The sequence below is a fragment of the Nicotiana tabacum genome, chromosome 7, assembly GCF_000715075.1.
Source record: "Nicotiana tabacum cultivar K326 chromosome 7, ASM71507v2, whole genome shotgun sequence".
Taxonomy (NCBI): Eukaryota; Viridiplantae; Streptophyta; class Magnoliopsida; order Solanales; family Solanaceae; genus Nicotiana; species Nicotiana tabacum.
In genome coordinates, this window is record NC_134086.1 from 70,906,669 (window position 1) to 70,928,396 (window position 21,728).

At 37.1% G+C, this 21,728-nt stretch overlaps 1 protein-coding gene across 2 annotated transcripts; it reads right to left on the reverse strand.

Moving 5' to 3' along the window:
* Window positions 1-4,581: 4,581 nt before the first annotated feature.
* LOC107809474 (folate-biopterin transporter 1, chloroplastic) lies at window positions 4,582-20,283 on the reverse strand. Of its 2 annotated transcripts, none has more exons than XM_016634119.2 (9): window positions 19,906-20,283; window positions 16,934-17,163; window positions 16,435-16,499; window positions 16,192-16,354; window positions 8,442-8,590; window positions 8,096-8,341; window positions 7,841-8,009; window positions 7,643-7,735; window positions 4,582-5,079 (listed from the first exon to the last, which is right to left on the reverse strand). In XM_016634119.2, exons 1-9 carry the CDS (start codon window positions 20,162-20,164, stop codon window positions 4,924-4,926), a joined length of 1,530 nt encoding a protein of 509 aa, XP_016489605.1. In that variant the 5' UTR covers window positions 20,165-20,283; the 3' UTR covers window positions 4,582-4,923. The 2 variants fall into 2 exon arrangements, with proteins under 2 accessions (XP_016489605.1, XP_016489604.1); XM_016634118.2 differs by having other exon boundaries at window positions 4,582-5,217.
* Between the last annotated feature and the right edge of the window lie 1,445 nt (window positions 20,284-21,728).

Genomic DNA, 21,728 nt, shown 5'->3' on the forward strand with positions numbered 1-21,728 from the left:
CTATTTTCTGCAATTTGTTAGGCTTACATAGCTGTAGAGACTAGGTGCCGTCACGACAGTTCACAGAGGGAGAACTTGGACCGCGACATAAATTTTACGTAATAGCTTAAATGTTCAATGATTATGCATTCTTCCTAAAACTAAAAATGAAGAATGATCGTTTGTGAAAGTAATGATATTATAAAACTTATAATAATTTTAAGTTGAATATATTGACTCACATGATTGAGGGCTTATATGGGGTATAGTTTCTTTGCTTATTGTGTTAGCTAAGATAGGTTCAACAATCACTATTTTCAAGAACATATATTTTTTCTATAACTTTTATTTTATCTCTCAAACATAATTTTTAATAGAATATTTATGTAATAGTTCAATATTTCATACTCATCTAGAGAGTGTTCACACGCAATGATTCATATTTTTTACCCTTTAAAACTAGCTTTCTCGTTGGACAAAATAATAATTTAAATTATTTTTCTAAATTATAGGAATCATCATTTAAATATTTTCCTAATATTTAGGAATACTCGCTTAATTATTTCCCTAACTCTTAGGACTTTGATCTAAAAAATCATATTATTTAATTGGAGTCCTTCATATAAACTCTATTTAGATTTAGGGTATTAAATTCCAAGCATTTTTATGAGTATTATTTTATATTGGGTTTACGAGTATTCTTTTGGTATAAAAATTTAGGTTTAGTAGTCCTTATTTTCTTTTCTTGGTATATGTGTCCCTATTTTCCTCTTCTATTTTTTTTTAAGTTTAGGAGTACTTTTTCAAGGTTTACAAGTATTTTTATTAAATACTATAAGAAAATACTCATTGAATTATTTTTCTCATATAACTTGTTTCCTCCTCTTCCAGCCTACTGCCCGGACCCTCCTTATTCTTTTCAAATCAGTTTTTTCCACCCAAATAGCACTAAGTCTGAATTTTCATTTAATCAAGCCACTAAGGACACCTTTTCCCTTAATTTCACACCCCCCCCCCCCCATCTTCTTTTGTTCCCCAGTATTCTTTAAACAAATACATTATTGAACCCTACCATTAGTTGTCTATTATATGTACCCAAACCCACTTAGGAAAGTCTCAAATCAGTCCACTAATAGGTTTAAATATTCAGCAGCCCTTAAACAAGTATTCATGTAGGTTATTTTCCCCAAACTAACCCTTAACTACTTCTAAAAAATCTCAAAAATACTGCCCCTAATATAAAATCAGAATCCAATACAAAGCAGATTTTACAATCTGTTCAAACTTAATTATCAACACTAGTTTCTGATTGAACAGCTATAACCAAATCAGATCAAGTAGTATCAAGATAGGGATCAATGAATCAGGAAATAATCACATTGAATTAACTAGAATGACAAATGGCATATATACAGGGAGTAAACTAACACAATTCCTAAATACAGAACATTGTAAACACATTGAACGGAACAATATGCAGCAAGATGATGACTAATTAAGAGAAAAAGGATTAAACACAACACACATGAGACCACTCAGACACTAATATCAACAAGATGCCAAGTGACTCAAATTATATGAACGACCTATTCAATTAATCGATTACGTATTACAATTGACACTTAAACAAATCAGTAACAAGGCAACTATCAAACAGTGTTATTGACGAACTTATAGACTAACAAGGAATTAATTAAGCGACGCAATTTAGGACTCGATTTCACAATTCATAACACATACAGTTAAGGCGACTATAAATAACAGACAAAATCGAACCAAATAAAAGGTCCTTTGAAGAATGAACAAAGTCAATATGACTTAATAACAACCAAAATCAACATGGTAAATAAACAGATATGTAAATAATGAAAACAAACACGAAGGAAAGAAGGAAAATACCTCATAATAACAGAATCAATACGGACCCAATCTTTGAAACTCTGATTCGGACACTTTGAAATCAAACAGACCTTAGTCGAAGTATTCTCAACTGAAAATACTTCGATTAAGGTCGATTAGACCTCAACCTTCTATTTAATTTGGGCAGATTCCAAGATCTGGGATTTTAGGGTTCTTGAGGATCTGATTTAGGGCTCAACCGCTTCTGGTCAGATTCGAACCAAACCAAGTTTGGTTTGGTTACGAGTGAGGTTAGGAGAATGACTGGTGTGGGTTTGGGGTACATTGGGGTAGGTCTAGGTTATGCTCGAATCTTCGATTGAAGATTCGAGACGATGTAGGGTGATTTGAGGTGAACAACTAACAGATCTGTAATGAGGGCGGTTAGGGGGTGTTGTGGTGTTATTTAGGAGTAACAAAAATATCTAGATATTATTCTATGGTTAAGCTCAAACCTAGATGGGAACTTTGCATCTATACCCGTTTTTTAGGTCACGTTTTAACTTGTGCCCGCTTTGCAAAAAAATTGCTAGTGTATCCACTTTTTCGCGTAACTTTAGCATACAGGGCTGAAGTAGCAAAGACAATCACGCAAAACTTCAGCATTCTAGTAGACGGGCCTGAAGTAGTAAGTGTGCTGAAGTTTTTGTTTGTAATTGCTGAACTTAAGCATAGTAGCTGAAGTTTTGTTCTCTATTTGCTGAAGTTTTTGTTTGAAGTTTTGTTCTCTATTTGATGAAATTTTTGTTTGTAACTGCACTAAATAAGCTGAAGTTTTTTTGGTCTGGATTCATTAGTTTTGTCGTTAAGCTTTTTCAAAAACTTCAGCAAAAGATGATGAAGTTATTTAGTTCATTTATAAAAACTTCATCACTAAATAAGCTGAAGTTTTTTTGTCATGGATAAGCTTTTTTAAAAACTTCAGCAGAAGATGCTAAAGTTATTTAGTTCATTTCTAAAAACTTCAACTAAATAATTTTAGCACTAAAAGCTGAAGTTTTTGAAGAACCAGTATCCATCTTAAAAGCACAAATTGCATTGATATGGACAAGTGTAACATTAACCAGTTTTTACATCAAGAAAAAGTTCAATAGCCAACGATTTGTGAGGAACATTCAAGAATTCAGCTTTTGGAATCAAAATTAACCAAGGTATAGAGGAACCGTGTCCTTTAAATAGTTCTATTTTGCTTTGCCTGTGATCCTGATGAATTGTTTTTGAGTTCCGATGCACCAGGACATATCCAAAAAGGAACTGTGATAAAGACAACTACACACATGACTAAAGCAGAAAAATAAATTTCCAATGATGCTACACGAAGTTATCAAAACTTAAGCTTCCATCCGCCAGAAAGTTCACAATTACAATTGTACAGTTGCTTTAGCAGCACCAACAACAGCAGAAGAAAAAAGAAGAAGAAGAAAACGAAGGAGGAGAAGAGGAGGAGAAAAGGGGCTGAAGTTATTTAAAAAGTGGGTACGAGTTAAAACTTTTAAAAAAAATGAGTATAGGTTAAATGAGGGCGACCAAATAGGACGCTCCGTGCAATTTTTACAACCTAAACTGCGTTATTTGTGCATTTGTTAAGTAAAAAAGTAATGAAAATGTTGCCCATATTTTTAATAATAGAACTTCCCCCAAAATTAAGCCTAGAAAAAGTTAAAAAATTTGAGGAAGATGGTTCTTTTTATTTTAAATTTTCCTTATTGCAGGTTCTTTTATCCATATTAGTTCCCCCGGGGTATTTGCATCTATACCTGCTTTTTGTGTCACGTTTTAACTTGTGCCCGCTTTGCCAAAAATAATTGCAAGCGTACCCGCTTTTGTCGCATAACTTCAGCATACAGGGTTGAAATAGCAAAGGTAATCACGCAAAACTTTAGCATTCTAGTAGTCGGGCCTGAAGTTCAACTCTAGAGCTAAAGTTTTTGTTTTGTAACGGGCGAACTTCAGCTCTAGAGTTGAAATTTTTATTTGTAACTGGCGAACTTCAGCTCTAGAGCTTATGTATAGTAAGATGGCTTATCTATAATTTTTTTTTTGTAACTAGTAAACGAACAATAAAGTTTTGAATAGGTTAAAAAAATTGATTTCCCCGCACGTTTCTGTTAAAAAAACAAAACAGGGAAGGAAGAAAATGCCAATTTTTCACTTCTAATTAGTCGCCCTGGCTAATGGACAGTATTTCATCTTGAAGAGTATACGAAAAAGTTAAAATTGTACAAAATGATCCAAATAAATCAACTGTTTGAGTATGTTATTATATAACTTGGTGAGAATTGTGTGATTGAGACCGAATATTTTAATGTTCCGGAGAGATATGGAGATCACTGGGAAAAGGAGGAGGAAAAAGGGGGCTGAAGTTGTTTAAAAAGTGGGTACAAATTAAAAAATTTTAAAAAAATAGATATTGGTTAAATGAGGGCGACCAAATAGGGCGCCCGGTTCCCCCGCACTCCCCATTGTGGCTAGTACACCGAGTCAACCCATCTTGCCTTTTTGTTTCGGATAAAGGTGTACAGAAAAGATTTTTCCTTTTCCTTTACTTTGATAAATGCATATACATTTTTCACCAACTTCTTGACACCAAGATAAAGTAACAAGCAAATTCAAAGAGTACTTTTATTAACTTGAAGCTAGAAGCAATTGGCATACTATACCAACAGTAAGTATTCCTATATGGAACGGTCAATGCTATAAATAGTTCAATGCCTTTTGGCAAAGATTTGATCATGAAATACCAAAAGTTACTCAATTTCTCAATGGGCATTCAAGACTTACAAGTTACACGATCATCCAGCACTACATACGTTAAGGATCAACGAGGCTCAAGATCTATCTCGCCCTTTACTCAACTTCTCGAAACACATAAAGATCACTAGTCCCTTAAGCTTTTTCTATGGGGGGTGATTAATTCACATTACTCATCTGTTCAGTCATTCGATATTAGTATTTGTATTCACACGTGTATTCTCTCCTATTGTTTTCTCAAAAAGCTGTAGCAAAAGCTTAGCCAGACTCAGGATGCGCACAGCAGGCAAGAATTCAATTAGATTTCATCTCTATATCGGTATTTTCTTTTGTATCCGGCTCATCATCAGGAAGAAGACCAAGCAAGGGCAAAGGCAATAGGGAGCTGAGATTGCAGAGAACTATCAGAAAAGCCAAGTTGTCAAACCTGTCCTTGGTGACACCAAATACCTGCATTAGACCAGCACCAATTAGACCACCAAGGACACTCCCTCCATTGGATATGGACATAAGGGTTGCGAAAAGAGTTGCTTCCATTCCTTGTGGACATATTCTAGCAGCCAGTACTAGAACAGGCATGAAAGATGCCTGAAACAGGTAAGTAGTTAGATGATGCGTGTTGCCAAAATACTCTAAATTCTATATTAGAATATAGAAGTTTACCCATTCAATTTCAGTTTACATCTATACTAATAAATAATGCAATTTTTTATGCAATCACTCATGTGCAAAGATTACCTGTTGCTATCTTCTTACAATTCGTATATGAAGTGCCTCAAGAAGGTGATATCACAAAAATTCGAACAGAACACCCATGTTTCCTCCATTACTCTTATCAGATAACCATTCTCTAAACGCACCGAAAAATCTATTGTTAAAACAATGTTAGTGTTCTATAAAAAGCCATACACTATTTTTATTTGTTCTCTCACATGCATCAAGCACATAGTCTAGCTCAGTAGATGTGGTGAAACTTCCTCCTTCGTACTTCAACTTCTGTTTTCAGAATTCTGAAAACCATTACATTTACCATTCATCTTTGGGCGTCCAGCTTGGTACATGAAATTGATACTTCTGGTATGAATTAAATGTTTCACAGTGCCAGTGACACAAGATTGCTCCTTGCTTTTTCATTCAGATTTCTGTTTCATGCTTTAGATTGAGCTTCAACTAACTATGTTATTTAGCAGTTTATATTGGTCCAGAAATCAAATAAAAGACTGAGAAACAAATGTAAAGAAATTCAAACAAATAGAAAAAAGCTCTAAAACATCAATAAAATTTCTACCAAGAAATTTTTAACGGAAGCGAAAGAGTATCTCAAGTATCTGGAAGTTTTATGTAACTGGGTTCGGATAATTTGTTGGCTGTGGTTTTCATGATATTTACAACTTTACATTTTTAATTTGTTTCTCCCTATACTGGTGGCGTTGTTCAGAAACAGGTGGAACTTTTTTTTTTTTTGGTTGTAAAAGACGAAAAAAATTTGGTGTGTCTTAAAAACCACCACTTTGAGAAAAGCCTTTTTTTTTGGCTGCGGAACTTTTTTTTTTTTTGGTTGTAAAAGACGAAAAAAATTTGGTGTGTCTTAAAAACCACCACTTTGAGAAAAGCCTTTTTTTTTGGCTGCAAAAACTGAAAAAGATTTTTAAAATTGTTTTCAACCAAACAGAGAAAAGTTCTTCAGTCTTTGCAAAAACTGAAAAGTACTCCAGAGGTGTTTTGCAGTTTATAGTTTTTCAGTTTTTGCACAATATGGTGTTCGGTGAAAAAAGAAATTCAGAGAATGTTTTCAACCCCTTCTGGCAATAAATGCCAGGATACATGCGAGATCTTAAGGGTTTTTGCCTTCAAAAACTTAAGCTCTTTTCCTTAAGGTACAATTCGTGTAGAGATATCTTAACCTTATTCAGGTAACTTCCATTCAACCACCCACAAATGCATGCTACTTTGAAACGGTTTATCCTAACACAACCTAAACAAGAAGACAGAATATAAATTGAAAACTAATGTTATACGAAAACTCAAGGAAAAAACATACATGTGAAAGAATCTAAGCATCCAACACGAATCTTAAACTAGGGGAGAAGTATACCAAAATATTTTATAAACCCCGTCAAATGCCCTTCTATATCCAATGTGGGAGACTCAACAATCTCCCGTATAGGTAATGCGATTTTGTGTTCACAGTAAATTTAATGTGGATTGACGGGGCTGAGAATATTCTTGCCAAATGTTTGCTCTAATACCATGTAAAAGAAACTGAAAGTCTAACACAAAACCTTATGGTAATAATAAAGTATCCAAGACCTTGATAAATCTCTTTAAATGCCCTTTTATACTCGAGACTATATAATTCAACAGTAGAGATATAGTTTTTATAAAACAGAACCTTAATGAAGAGCTACCTTCTACTTTATCAAAACTCATGCTGGCCAAAGAAAATCTAGTTTTACATGACATAGCAGTCCTAAATACACAGTTTTAAATTCATATCATTTACCTGAAATTAGCATCCCAAAGAATTACTATATAGTTTATGTGCAAGTATATTTTTACAAATTTAATTGTCTTTATGGCTGCTATAGACTATAGTTATTAATTGGAATGCAGACCTAATTGGAATCCATTAGACACCCTACATACATGAAAAATTACTTGATCACTGTCATTATGTCCCAGTTCGATTGTTTCAATGAAAGAAGAAAAAAACTCTTCAAGTTTTTTGTTTTTCATTAGACAAATACATCTCTATAGGTAGGTTCGGTGAGTTTCTTGCAAGTCGCAAGTTAGCCATTATATCCTTCAATTGTTTTGTGTGCCTTCGCTGTGCATCTTTATATGATTAGTACTCTTTTCTTAAGTTATGCTTTCAGATTTCGAACTAAGCAAGATTGAGCTTCAGAGTGCTTTTACTCTATATATTACTATGTATTCAGAAAAAAATATTAATTAGATCAACCAAATATGAACGGATTCTCAAGTATGGAACCAAGTACAAGAAAAAGATTACCTGACCCAGAACAGTTATAATCAAGGAATCCCCAATAGCAAACCACTCATCACTAATGCCAAACTGCCGGTTCAATCCAGTCACCAGCAGAACCTTATACAAAACCATCATACTTTGAAGTAAATCAAGGCCACCATGACCCCAAAACAGAAGAAAAATCATAAAACTGAAGTAGAAAAGATGTGTTGGGATATGTACCTGGGTCATCCCAAGAGCTGTACCAATGAGAGTCATTACGAGGAATATTTTTCTTAAAGGAACTTTCTTCAAAAAACAATTATAAAGCCCCACACCAATAAGTGATGCAACTGAAGTGACAAGCTTAACACGTCCAAGGAATTCAGGAGTGAAACCAAGTTTGTTTGTCCTACAATCAGAACAAAATTCTATTAGAACTAGTAGCTTTCATGTATGTTTACATTAATTAAAATTTAAACCTGAAACTGAGCATACGTGAAGTAAAACATAGCAGAATCTGATTGTGGTGTTGCCTGCCATAAGAAAATAAATAGGGTGGGAAGTAGAACGCTGGGCTGCTTAACAGTTCCCCATAACTGGATAAAATTGTTTTTTGAGCTCTCGATGAAGCCATTGCCTAAAGAAACTCCCCTCGCTGGGCCTCGTACTGGCTGCTCTTTCACAAGTACAGATACTGCAGATGTTATAAGAGGAAGTAATGATGTTGCACCAAAAACAAACCTGGAGAAATCAAAAATATTTAGACTTAATCCATCCGGACCATTACTACTCACAAGACAACAATCACATGATATTTAGAAAGAGTGACCAAGTATCATACCTCACACCGTAAGCATCCACAAGGGAGCCACTAAAGTAGGCACTCACAATTCCTCCAAATGCGGAAGAACCCCAGCACAATGACTGAAGAGATCCTGACATGCTTTGAGACTCACCACGTGCCCTCTCAACAACCATGGAATCTACAACCTACATGATTGCTCAATTATATATGCCAGAAGAATGTGGTGGAAAGATACCAGCTACAGGAAGAGGAGCGTTACAAAGAAGCAAAAGATCAACTCAGATTCATTTGGCCGGTAACTCCTTTTCTATGAACAAGCGTAACAGCAAAAAATCAAGTCCAATAATTTTTTTGAAATGATTTTTTTTTTTTGAAATGACAAGTCCAATAATTCCCAAGTGGCATTAATATTTTCAAGATTTAACACAAGGATCGGTTGATATGTTGCAGCGTGTTCAAGGCAGTGGGTGGAGAAAAAGGTTCACCCACAATACATTAGTGACCCGATAATTTCACTAACATGTCCAACAAAGAATATACCGTTCATCCACACTACATTATACAACTCTTGGATTTGCATTAAAAGTCGATAGTGGTGCTGTTCAATTTCAAACTAATGAAGGCTTAATCTAAAATAAGTTCTTATGCCTCCACCCTTTTTTTATGACGGTGGTGTCCGGGCTAAGCTTGCGCACAGCCGCACACCTGGGCTATTCCACTGGGTACCTACTCCCTCCTACCAGCACAAGTATCATGTAACTCTACCCACCAAGAATTAGGCAAATGGGAAGAAATCGCCTAGTAGTTTTTACATTCGCTGAGATTTGACCTGAGACCTCATTATTCTTATGCCCTTTCCTTTAAACAAAAAGGAGCTGCAACATCATAACTTCTGCTTTATTCATCACTTAGATTTAAAAGATCATCACTCGCTAATGATTGGTTGATGTGCTATGAAACTACAGCACATTTGATATCATTTGCATAAGTTTTTACTATTCTTTAAGCATATTTTGTGTCGTTTTTTATGATAATTGTTGTGTTTAGGGATTTTGAGGTTAAATGGTAAAAACAAGCGAAAATGCACAAAGTGCCCCAGATTTGATGACATATGGATCTTATCTTGAAGGCACGGGATGCAAGTGAAATGCAGATTAAAGCTGAGAAGAAGGAAACTGAAGGCTTGAGATAGGGAACATGCGGATTGTACATTCATAGTCTGTTGAGAGCCCAAAAGTACTGAATATTGTCCAATTGAAGGTCGGCACGGAGCCAACACGCAGGCCGTGCATTCCACATGTGGACCGCATCCAAACACCTGTTGAAGATCTTGACAGTCAAATTTCTGAAGATTGACATGCGGAGCCAAGATGCGGGCTGCAACATTCCACATGCAGACCGCATCCCAAATGCTTGCTGAAGATCCTGAAAGTCAACATTCTGAAGATTGACATGTGGAGCCAAGATGCGGATGGTATATTCCACATGCGAACCTCATCTCAAACGCCTATTGAAGATCCTGAAAATCAACAGTTTGAAGACCGACATGCTGCTCCAAGATGCGGACCGCAAGTCAAGATGCGGATGAAAGTCTAGAAGCCCTAATTTCAACATGTGAAAGCCAACCCCGACATGCGGACCGCATGTTCGATATGCGCTCAAGAGACTGTATGTGACACTGCGGGGGCATTTTTGACATAATTATTGTCGCATTTTGGACCATTATAAATAGTATAGTTGGGATTTTTGTAGGGGTATTTGGTCTGAAAAGTGTCCCTCTTGGATGATTGAATACACCATTCCTTTGAAGCTTTTGAGAAGAAGATTCCTTTACTTTCTCAGCTATAAGATTTTAATGCTTAGTGTTGTTACTCTAATTATCATGATGTTAATGTGTGTTTACCATTGAATATACATATAATGAGTTGTTGATTTCTATTCATCTTCTCTTGCTTCATTTATGGTTGGTGGTGGCAACCATTAACCTATGCCATTTTATTTAGTGGGTCAGGGTTTGGTAAAAGTGAATAGCAAGAACTCAAGGCTTTAAACCTTGTTTAATAGGAATCACTTAAGGAATAAGAGGATTCTACTTGCCATAAATTGGTCACTCTTATTTGTAACTCTTTTGTATTTGGAAAAATCATAAAGAGGAGATTCAATCAAACTATGGAAAAATATTGGGTAGTCACTTAGAAATTTCCATTAGAAATATATCATATTAACACTTATAGCATTACATTTCATTAAAGGGGACACAACTTTGGTTTCTTAATCCAAATAGTTAAAATTTTTAACACAATAGCGTCTCTTAAATAGCTTAGCAATATCAAACCCTTTTCAAACAAACGGGAAAGAATTACAACCATAGTCAAGTACCACACTAGTAAAGTAAACTTTTCACGCCTATTCTCTATGGGATTCGACCCCAATTTAGTTGGGATATTATATTTGACATCAACCGCCTTACACCATTTATATAGGTGTAATTTGAGTGTATCAACTTTTGGCGCCGTTGCCGGGGAATATGACTTTAAAATTACTAATTAGTGTGTACTGTACTTGAAGACTTTATTCTATTCCATCACACTTTATTTACCTTATTTTGTGCAATTAGGCAAGCATGGGTGAACCCGACAATATGTTTGCGAATATGGATCAAGTTATTGATGATATGAATGTCATTGTCCCTCCGAGAGTTGATGTGACTACCTTCAAGCTGGACGTCAGTCTCTACACAATACCAAAAGTTGAGGGGTTCTTTCGGAACTCTACCGATGATGACCCAAATCAACATCTCAAAAAAATTTTGGGCGTCATTGCACCAGCAAAATTATGTGTCAGATAATGCATTGAGGTTGAGAGTCTTCAAATACTCTCTAGTTGGAGAGGCAAGAACATGTCTTCACAATCAACCTCCAGACTCCATCCATAGTTGGGGCGAGCTAGTGTATGTCTTCCTCGAGAAATGGATTCCACCAAGCAAGAGGGCGGAACTCCAAGACAATTTTTCTTTTAAGAAATTCCCAGGGAAACAACTTCATGAAGCTTGGGTGAGATTCAAGCAATACTTGGTAAGAACACAAAATCATGGGTTTCCAGAGAACATCTTGTTGGAGAAATTCTACAAGTGTTTGGATCCCATGAACCAATCTGTAGCTAACAATGCGACCAATGGGTCTTTCATGGATAACATTTGCGATAATCATCCAAATCCTTGACAAGGTCGCCAAACATAATTAAGCATGGCATTCGAGCGACACGAATTGTGGTGTTTCATATGAGTCCCCTTTTTTGACCACTATCATCAAGGAAAATTAAGAGAGACCAAGTGATTACCGGTCTTGCCACCAATGTGAATGTTTTGACAAAAATATTCACGGAAAACCAAACAAAGAAGGTGAATGTAGGGGAAGATGTGCAATCGATGCCGAACTTTAACTATCAAAATCAAGAAGGCCAATACCAAGAATACCCTCAGATGGAATATGAGGAAGTGATTTATGTCAACAATTCTTAAGGAGGGTATCAAATACAAAATTAGGGTCGGGGCAAAAGAATCAATGGAGACCTAACCTGCAAGGGCAACGTAACCAACAATGGCGAAACGACCAAGGTAATCTGAATCAAGGAAATTGGAACAATAACAAAAACTTTAGGAATCAGAGCTCAAATCCATATGTTCCACCGAAAGGCCAATATTCTAACTCTCAACATTATCAAGTTAGTTCCAAATTGGAGAATGTGCTTGAAAGGGGTTTGCAAAACCAAGAGAAGTCCAACATTTCAATGAAGAACATGTCCGAACGTGTGTGTTCTCACACCACTTCTATTCAAAAATTGGAGTTGCAAATGAGAGATCTTTCAAGAAAGAAAATTTAAAGCAAAAAAGCACGCTCCCGAGTGACACAATTGCGAATCTAAGGGGTAATGGGGTGGCCAAACATTTCATTGCATAGCTATTATAACTCGAAGTGGGAGACTACTTCAAAATGAGAGTAAGAAAGTGATTGAAGTGAAAGATGTAGAAAAAGAAGATAAGGCACATGTAAAAGGTTCCTATTGTTGTTGAAGTTGAAAAGAGTTCCTCAAAAAGCTAAAGTTCAGGATGTGGGCAATCACAAAGGTGAGGAAATTAGAGTTGAAAAGTAAGACCAAGTCACCGAGTTGGAACTCCTTCTTCAAGATCTTTTTGTCAAGAAAGTGCTTCATCCTCTCCTTGTACATGGATGCACTCTTGTAAGCTTGGAATCAAAACTCATACATCTCATTGAGTTGAGATGTTCTCAAGTTAGCCGTTTCGTTCTATTCAAGGTTCAACTTCTGCAATGTCAACATAGCTTTATGCTCTAGCTCAACTGGCAAATGACATGCCTTACCAAAAACCAATCAGTAAAGTGAAGTCCCAATAGGAGTCTTGAACGCTATCCTATATGCTCAAAGAGCATCATCTAACTTCATCGATCAATCAGTCCTATTTGCATTAACCATTTTGGCTAGGATGCTCTTGAATTCTCGATTTGAGACTTCAACTTGGCCACTCATTTGAAGATGGTATAGAGTGGTCACTTTATGCTTTACACCATAAATCTCTACCAACCCTGCGAAGGCCTTGTTGCAAAAATGAGCTCCACCATCACTAAGGATAGCCCTTGGGGTGCCAAATCTAGTAAAGATGTTTTTCTTTAAGAAGGTCGACACACTCCTCGCTTCATTATTTGGCAAAGGTGCCACTTCAACTCATTTCGATACATAGCCTACGGCCACCAAGATGTATGTCATGCCATACGAGCTCACAAAGGGACCCATAGAGTCAATCCCCTCACACATCAAATATTTTCACCTTCATTACAAAGTTTAAAGTCATCTCATGCCTATCGACCCTTACCTTTGGTAAATGGATGGCCAATAGTACCACTCAAGAACTTTTGCCGCAGTCCAATTTCCACCATAATGACCCCCAACCGGAGAGCTATGACATGCCTTGAGCATAGGCATCACCTCGTCTTCGGGGACACAACGCCTAATGATGTTGTCGTGTCGGCGCATATTCGGAACAAATAGGGCTCTTCCCAATAATAGTACCTACACTCCCTAAAAAACTTCTTCTTTTGATAAGATTCTATTTCGTCGACACTAACCAAGAACTTAGCGATATCGGCAATACCATGGGGATAAAGTATTAGACAATGCCAAGAGTTGCTCATCCGAGAAAGCATCATTAATCTCAAGTTCTCTGTTTGGTCTCCCCGCTTCCTCAAGTCTAGATAGATGATCCGCAACTTGGTTCTTTTTCAAGAAGCTTGCCATGGGGTTTGCAATTTTTGAGAAGTCTTTGATGAATCGCCGATAGAATCCGGCATTGCCCAAAGAAACTTCTAACACCCTTGACGGGGGTAGGAGGAAGAAGCTTAGAAATAATCTCGATTTTGGCTCGATCAACCTCGATATCTCGCTTGGAAATCTTGTGACCAAGGACATTTCCCTCATCCACCATAAAGTGGTGTTTCTCCCGTTTAGCACAAGGTTGGTTACTTCACATCTTTTAAGGACTTGATCAAAATTATCAAGGCAATCTTCAAATGAATTACCAACCACGGAGAAGTCGTCCATGAACACCTCCAAGAAGTCTTTCACCACATCCAAGAAGATAAAACCACGCACCGTTGAAATGTGGTTGGGCATTGCATAACCCAAACGACATTCTACTAAAGACAAAGGTCCCATATGGACAAGTAAATGTTGTCTTCTCTTGATCCTCCAAGGCTATGTTGATTTGATTATAGCCGAAATATCCATCCAAGAAGCAATAGAATGAGCTTCCTGCTAGCCGATCAAGCATTTGATCAATAAAAGGCATAGGCAATGGTTTTTGGAAGCAACTCCATTAAGCTTCTGGTAATCCATGCACACCCTCCATTTGGTTACTGTCCTCATTGGGACGAGTTCATTTTTGTCATTTTGCACCACGATTATGCCTCCTTTCTTTAGAACACATGGTACGGGGACTCACCCACGGGCTATTCGCAATGGAGTTGACAACCTCGGCATCAAACCATTTGATGATTTCTTTCTTCACCACCTCTTGCATGGTGGGACTCAACCTCTTTTGGTGCTCCACACTCAGCTTGCTATCCTCTTCAAGTTGGATCTTATGCTCACAAATACCAGAGAGAATTCCCCGAATATTCGCTATTGTCCCATCGATAGCCCTTTAAAACTTCTAATAATCGCTTAACCTGCACATCATTCAAGAAAGAAGAAACAATTACGGGTAAAGTATCATTAAGGTCAAGAAATTCATATCTCAAGTGTGGTGGTAGTGGTTTGAGCTCAAGTTGTGGTGGCTCAAAAATTGATGGCTTGGCGAGAGGAGTGACCCGTTTTCTCTAAGCCAAGAGAAACCTTCTTTGATTTGTAGGTGTACGAACCTAACCCTTCAAGTGCATTCACGGTCTCCACATGCCCTTCCCTATCATCACCATCAAAGTTCACCAAGATTGCCGCCAATGCTTCACCGAGGCATTCTTCTACCATTTCCATCTCAACCACATCAACAACATGAAGGGGAGCTTTGGCGTAATTGGTAAAGTTGTTGTCATGTGACCAGGAGGTCACGGGTTCGAGCCGTGAAAACAGCTTATCACAGAAATGCAAGGTAAGACTGCGTACAATTCGGCACTTCCCTGGGCCACGCGCATAGCGGGAGCTTAGTGCATCGGGCTACCCTACCACATCAACAACATCAATAATCGAGAGGTTCTCATATGCACTTGGTAGCTTTATGCCTTTGCTGGCTTGAAAAGTCACCTCTTCATTATTTACATGGAATTTAATTTTATTTTTCTCTCGTCCATAAGTGCTCTTAGTTGCAAGGAATGTTCTTCCCATAAAGATGGTGATTTCCTTATCTACCGCACAATCAAGGATGACAAAGTCGATGCGAAGAAGGACTTGCCCACTCGCACAAGCACATCAATGGTTAGTTTTGGAGAAACGCCAACAACATCTGTGGAGAGCAATCACATGATTTTGCAAATTCAAAATTTTTGAAGAAGTAGTGCTCAGAATGAAAGAAGAGCAGATACGTGCAGTGCATCAGTGCTGTAAAGGTCATTTAGTGTGGCTAGCTAGCACTGTCTAACTAGGTTAAGCTTAAGGGAGAGTGTTTCCAAAATCATAAGCAGGTCCTTAGACTACTTCCAATTTGAAATTCCCAAAACCACAAAGTGTTTCCTTTCGTTCTCCTCATTTCTTCTAAGAACAAGCAATGAAAACTCGGAAATGATAAGGGATACAACAAACAAAAAGAGATAAAAATTTAAAAGCCGAGTAGTTGTGTACTACCTACTGACACATATTTGACACACCGATGAACTCTAGACAACCTTTCTGAACTTTTGAGACATCCTTTATCATACTAGTTTGATAAGTTTTTCTCTCGAATGAGTTGCTGAAAACTTAGAACATGTTAAGGTACAACTGAGTCTCTGATCTTACCTACGGCCCTATTGCCAAGGTTGCAATTAAGGATTTCCTTCAATATTTCAAAAGACATAACAAACTTCCGCCAAGCTAGGTCATGTATAACTAGCAAGAATTCTTTATTAATGCAATGAAATACCTGCAGGAACAAAAATGAGAGCATAACGAGTACTCAACTAAAGGTCAAAAGGCAAACAGATTGTCGTTAACCTTCGGACCAGTTAAAAAGTATAACCATGCAAAGAACATAACAACACTAGTATGAATTTGTTGAAACTAACTAGGTACAAGAGAAACTTACAACGTCTGAGAAAGCGACAGAAAGAGAACCAATAAGTATGGAGAAGGCAGCACTATACTTGCTATCAACGAAGGTGGCCATCAAAAACCATGAGAATGCCCCAAGGAGCCCTGAGAGTACCAAGTATGATCTCCTCCGATATCCAAAGAGAGGGAAGGAATCGCTACACGGGAAATACTCATTTATTGAAATCTTTCATTAAATAGATAGATGGATAAGGATGAAAGGAAAATTGATACCAACCTGATGAACCCATACAATGGTTTTACGAGCCACGGCAATGATGAGAAACCAGATATGACAGCTGTCTAGTCAGTCACATATAAATTTGTCAGTGAGTCAGTCTGTGTACTCAACAAAAATGGTGAGGGGAGAAGTGAGAAGAAACGTGTAAAGAAGTCTTCCTTTTAAACGTGCGAGAAGGTGGACACTTTCGGACACTTTCGGATAATCACAAAATGGAAAGGATAGTTTTAATTGAAAAAGAAGGAATAACTGAGTGTCGTGGCAGTCTAAGTTCGAGAGAGAATTGTATCTCAAATAACTGAATGTAACTGTAGTCTAAATTCTGTAACAACTCATAATTCTGTATGACAAAGTTACCTATCCAAATTTAGAAAACAAAATATATTAAAAGCACTTTTGGCTAGAATCTGCAGTTTGAATCTGATGAAGATGATTTTGTTAAACTAGGGAAGATTAACAAACGACGGAAACAAATTACCCTATCAAGATGACGTACCTCTGCAGGATCTAGGTGTAGGTCATCTTTCAAGTAAAAGCTAACAGCAAGCCTAGAAAGGCCCAGGACGCCTTGAACAAAATATACCATAGCAACAGCAATGTTATCTGGGGTTAGATCCACTCCAAAGCAACTGATTGGACGAAGAGAATATTTGTTCTTGTGAGGAATAGTTTTATTGGACAAGACAGAATCTTCTTGGACAGTGGTTGTCAGCTGATCCCCCTTTCCTGCATATGACCATATTGGAGAATGTAAAATAAGAGTGAGACAGCTGAAAAGAAATAGTAGAAAAGGAGCTCACATAAGCCACCATGTATGAGCATGAGGGTGCTAAATCCATGATGAGACTCTTGAAACATTTTTCTTGACAACCTACTGAATACTAGCACCAAAAACGGAAATGACGTATAACAGCAATTTCTCGCTCATAGAAGGGCAGGTTATATTTAGGAAGTTTTCCAAAAAGAGTCTAAACTAAAGAGATTAAGATCTGCTAAATTATACTGATAACTATACATAGCACATAAGTGGGAGGCTAGTAGGCAACCCATGAAAAATGAAAATTGGTAGCTTTAGTCTAAGGTGCACTGGCTCTCTCAGCTATGATCAGACGTGGATATCCCTGATGATTGAACATCAAGAGCCATGAGGTACAATCCACACTCAACTATAAATTATCCTGGGAAGAATCCTTCTCCAAGGAAGATTATTTAAAATCTCCAATATGACAATCATATGCTCCCTCTATATGACCTTAAAACTCCAGTTTCATTTTAATCCATCCTATAATGCTTTCTAGTTTCTTGTGTTAAACTATTTCCTCATAGTGCATGCCAACTCACTCTTCCCCGATCTGCACAAACAACAATGTAGAAATTGACCGCACTTTAATATATCCGAAATGGTTGAAAGTCATTTTAACCGGAACTTAGGATGCAATCACAAAAGGACTTGATGAATCTTCACATTTGTTCCAGAGTTGTTAAAGGCCCTTGAGGCATGATTATGTCCTAAGCACCTACTCTTTGTTACAGGCCGGCTTCAATGCCCCAGGCATTGTCTTAAAAAGGACAATATTAAACCATAAAAGTAGGCGATGAGGCGATATACTAATAGTTAGATAATATATTAGTGATTAGGAATAAGAATTAGAAATGAAGTAAAAATTAAAGTAGTTGCTAACCTAACAACAACAACATACCCATTATAACCCCACAAATGGGGTCTGGGGAGGATACTGTGTACACAGACCTTACCCTACCTTGTGGAGGTAGAGAGACTGTTTCTGAATACCCTCGGCTCAAGGACAAAAGTAGTTGCTAACCTGAACAACAAATTTGCTTCGTATCACAATTAAAGTGATTCTTGAAGTTGATTGACACGGTTTTTAATTCACGTATTCCAATTAATTATAGATTCTCAGGGCTTTGATCCATATAGTTATCGCTTGTTTTTCATTTGTTTTTTCTTTGATTACAATTTTATTTTTTATTTATCTGCACCTATCTTCACTAACGCTCGTGTTTTAATTGCGCTTTCTGCTTAAATTTCCAGCAGACTCTTGGACTACATTACTTGTCTTCGATGCCACGTGTAATATATGCGCTCATGAATGGTATGACAATTGAAATAGAGCTGAAGAATAATTACTCTAAAAGTCTCTCTTACAACCCTAACATCAGAGCCATTTTTCCTTTTGAGGGAAGGGGATGGGAAGGGGTGATATGGGACAAAAAATTACAGATAGTAAATCCAAAGTGATAACCAGTTACCTATGTTATGCTTATTATGATTATTCTAGAATTATAGGAAAGTTATACATATTACACTTAATATCATGTACATTCATGATATCTCTTCCCTAATTATTGAAATTCCGCATGTCTGGTTCCATGTCAGATATGATTTCCTTGTCTGTGTCTGCGGCCATGTTAGCTAGAAAGGGGGAAGAGAAGTGAAAAAATTTCAGTCTACATGAGATGTATTTCTTAAGTGCCGAGAGTCCAATGTGGGACAATTTCCTACAAGTCCCCACGTTAATAAGTACAACAAACCGGATTGCATGCTGACTTCAAAAGAAGCTGAAGACATCCTGGTGCTTTCCTGAATCCATCGATCAAACAGTTAACTAACACCAATGTTCCAGGTATCACTCTGCACCTCTAAACTTCTCCTCTACATCCCGAAGATTTTCTCCTGAATTTGACGCATTCAAAGAACCAAGGAAATCTTATTACAAGTTCCTTCCTGTGAGCTTGGGCGCAACGGTAAAAGTTGTTGCCGAGTGACCAAGAGGTCACACGTTCAAGCCACGGAATCAGCCTCTTGCAGAAATACAAGGTAGGCTTGTGTACAGAAAACACAATGTGTTTTGGCCCTTCCCTAGACCCTGCGCATAGCGGAAGCTTAGTGTACTGTGATGCCCTTCTCATTCCTTTGAACGATACATGCATAAGAATGTTATCCATACAATTCGATTTGAACCAACACTGTGCTCCTACTACTTCAGATGCACTAAATGATTAATATTCTTTGGAAATACATACCATGACTACATGGTTTTACCGCAAGACCTTATTAATCCGGTACGGAATATTAACAAACAGTAAAACTTCAATTGCCTGCTATCCCAACACGAAACTATAACTATCAACAACCACACACTCGAACCTGATTTATATATTCAGAAGCTGTTAACTCGTTCTATTTACTTTCCTTGATTTCAGAGAAAAAACAAAAGCCTTAAAAGAAAAGCTAATAACTTTACATTTCATTTTTCATAATTCTACTAAGCAAAATGTGGAATAAAGTATATACGATAAGAGGATTCAATCCAGCCAGTTAAGGAGTGAGGTATAGTTGATAAATTGAGTTAACTAAAAATAAATTAACATAAAAATGAGGTAATTAAAATTGAAATTAATCACATCCACATCATTAAATCATTTTTATGATTGTAAGTAACTCACGGTTTCTAGAATCTAGCAACGGTTCAGTCTCGAGATCTCGCCGGGTGGAAGCTGCCGGAATCTGAACTGAGACTGACATTTTGGAGTCCGGTGGCTCGAAAGGCGGTTTCCGGCGGGAGGAGCCGGCGGCGATGGTGAAGGAAGGCGGTTTCCGACGGCGAAAACGAGAGAGGAGTGGAGAGAGGGAGAGGAAGGGGAAAAGAGGATTAACGGAAGGCAAGATCGAGAATGAGATTGAATTGGTAGTTATTGTAGCCATTTTTTAAATTTATGAAAAGTTTCGATTCGTACAGTCTTGTCTGATGTTTTTTAATTGAGAAATTATAAAATGAGCACACAGCCGCACACTTTATGAGCACTTTTAACGACTACAAATGTACCAAAGAATAACATGATCCGCGTCCAGTCCAAATGTCGGAATTGCCCCTGATTAGCTTCACCGCGATTTCTTCGCCACTTATCCATTTCCTTGGGCTTCGACAATAGAAATACATCCATTTCCTTCTGCCAATAAGCTTATGAGGAAGTGGGAAAAATTGAACAAATGGGATCATTTAAGGCAGTTGTTTAAATTGTCTCTGTTTAAAAAATTTATGAAAAAATAATAATCTGACAGGTCATAAGTTTTACAAACCAATCTTAACTTTTCCACAAGCTATATCGGAGGAATGAAATATAATATTTTTACAAATTATGTCAGGTAAGTCATCACTTTGTTACAAACAATTCACAAAAATTATGACGGATTAGCAAAATTTATTTTGTTCTCAAGTTATGATGAGCAATCATAACTTTGATACAAATTGTTCACAAAATTCTTGTGGATTGACAAAATTTGCATGTGTTGTTTAATTGTTCACAAGTTATATAAGAATGATAAAATTTAGCTTTATCTCCATTCCACCTTTTATTAAATTGCTTGCAAGTTCTACCAGTTTATTAATAAACCTTCTGTATTCTAGAATAGTGAATTTAGCTGCGTTTCACGTGGGTATGAAAGATATTTCATCTTAAAGATATAAGATTACAGATTTACTGTAAAAAAAAAAAATTATCGTTGATAAGCAAATAAATTGTCACGACCCGAAATCTCAACCATATGACTGTGATAGCGCCTAACATTCACTTGCTAGGAATGCCAACATTAGCTAATTGAATAACCATTTTTAACAGTTTAAAAGCATAACGGTAACAATAATAACTAACGATTGGTAAAAACTAAGATATATATGATAAATCCATATATACCACAGTCTATACTAATCCCAGAAATCCGATGTCACGAATACATGAGTGTCTAGAATACTATAAATATGATCTGAAATGAAATGCAATACTGTCTAAAACTAGAGTAACAATAAAACAAGATAGAAGGGGACTTCAGAGACCGCAGATGCCAAGCAGCTCTACCTTAAGTCTCCAGACAAGTTAATCCGAGCGACTCCTTTACGTATCGCTAGGATCAATACTGAGATTTGCACAAGAAGTGTAGAAATATAGTATGAGTACAATCCACCTTATGTACTCTGTAAGTGTCGAGCCTAACCTCGACGAAGTAGTGACGAGACTATAATAAGACACTCATAATAGACCTGTACGAATAACAATGACAAAATGCGGAAATATAGATAAAACAGTGAACTCATAAAAACGGATCCGAGTGTCAACTACCAGAGGGCCCCAGAATAATATGATCTCAAATCTCATATCATAGTACTGAGAAAAAAATCTACAACTACTAACAACTACAGTACACCATACTCTGTTGCGGCTCACAACCCAATCCCAATAATTATCAAGATACTTGTTGTCGCATGCAACCC

Excerpts from the sequence above, each read along its gene's own strand:
- LOC107809474 (XM_016634118.2), bottom strand. The coding sequence starts at position 20,164 with ATGGCTACAATAACTACCAATTCAATCTCATTCTCGATCTTGCCTTCC. Across the intron at positions 16,355-16,434 it reads CCATTGTATGGGTTCATCAG|CGATTCCTTCCCTCTCTTTG; the intron begins GTTGGTATCAAT and ends TTTCCCGTGTAG. Across the intron at positions 7,736-7,840 it reads CAGCTCTTGGGATGACCCAG|GTTCTGCTGGTGACTGGATT; the intron begins GTACATATCCCA and ends GTTTTGTATAAG.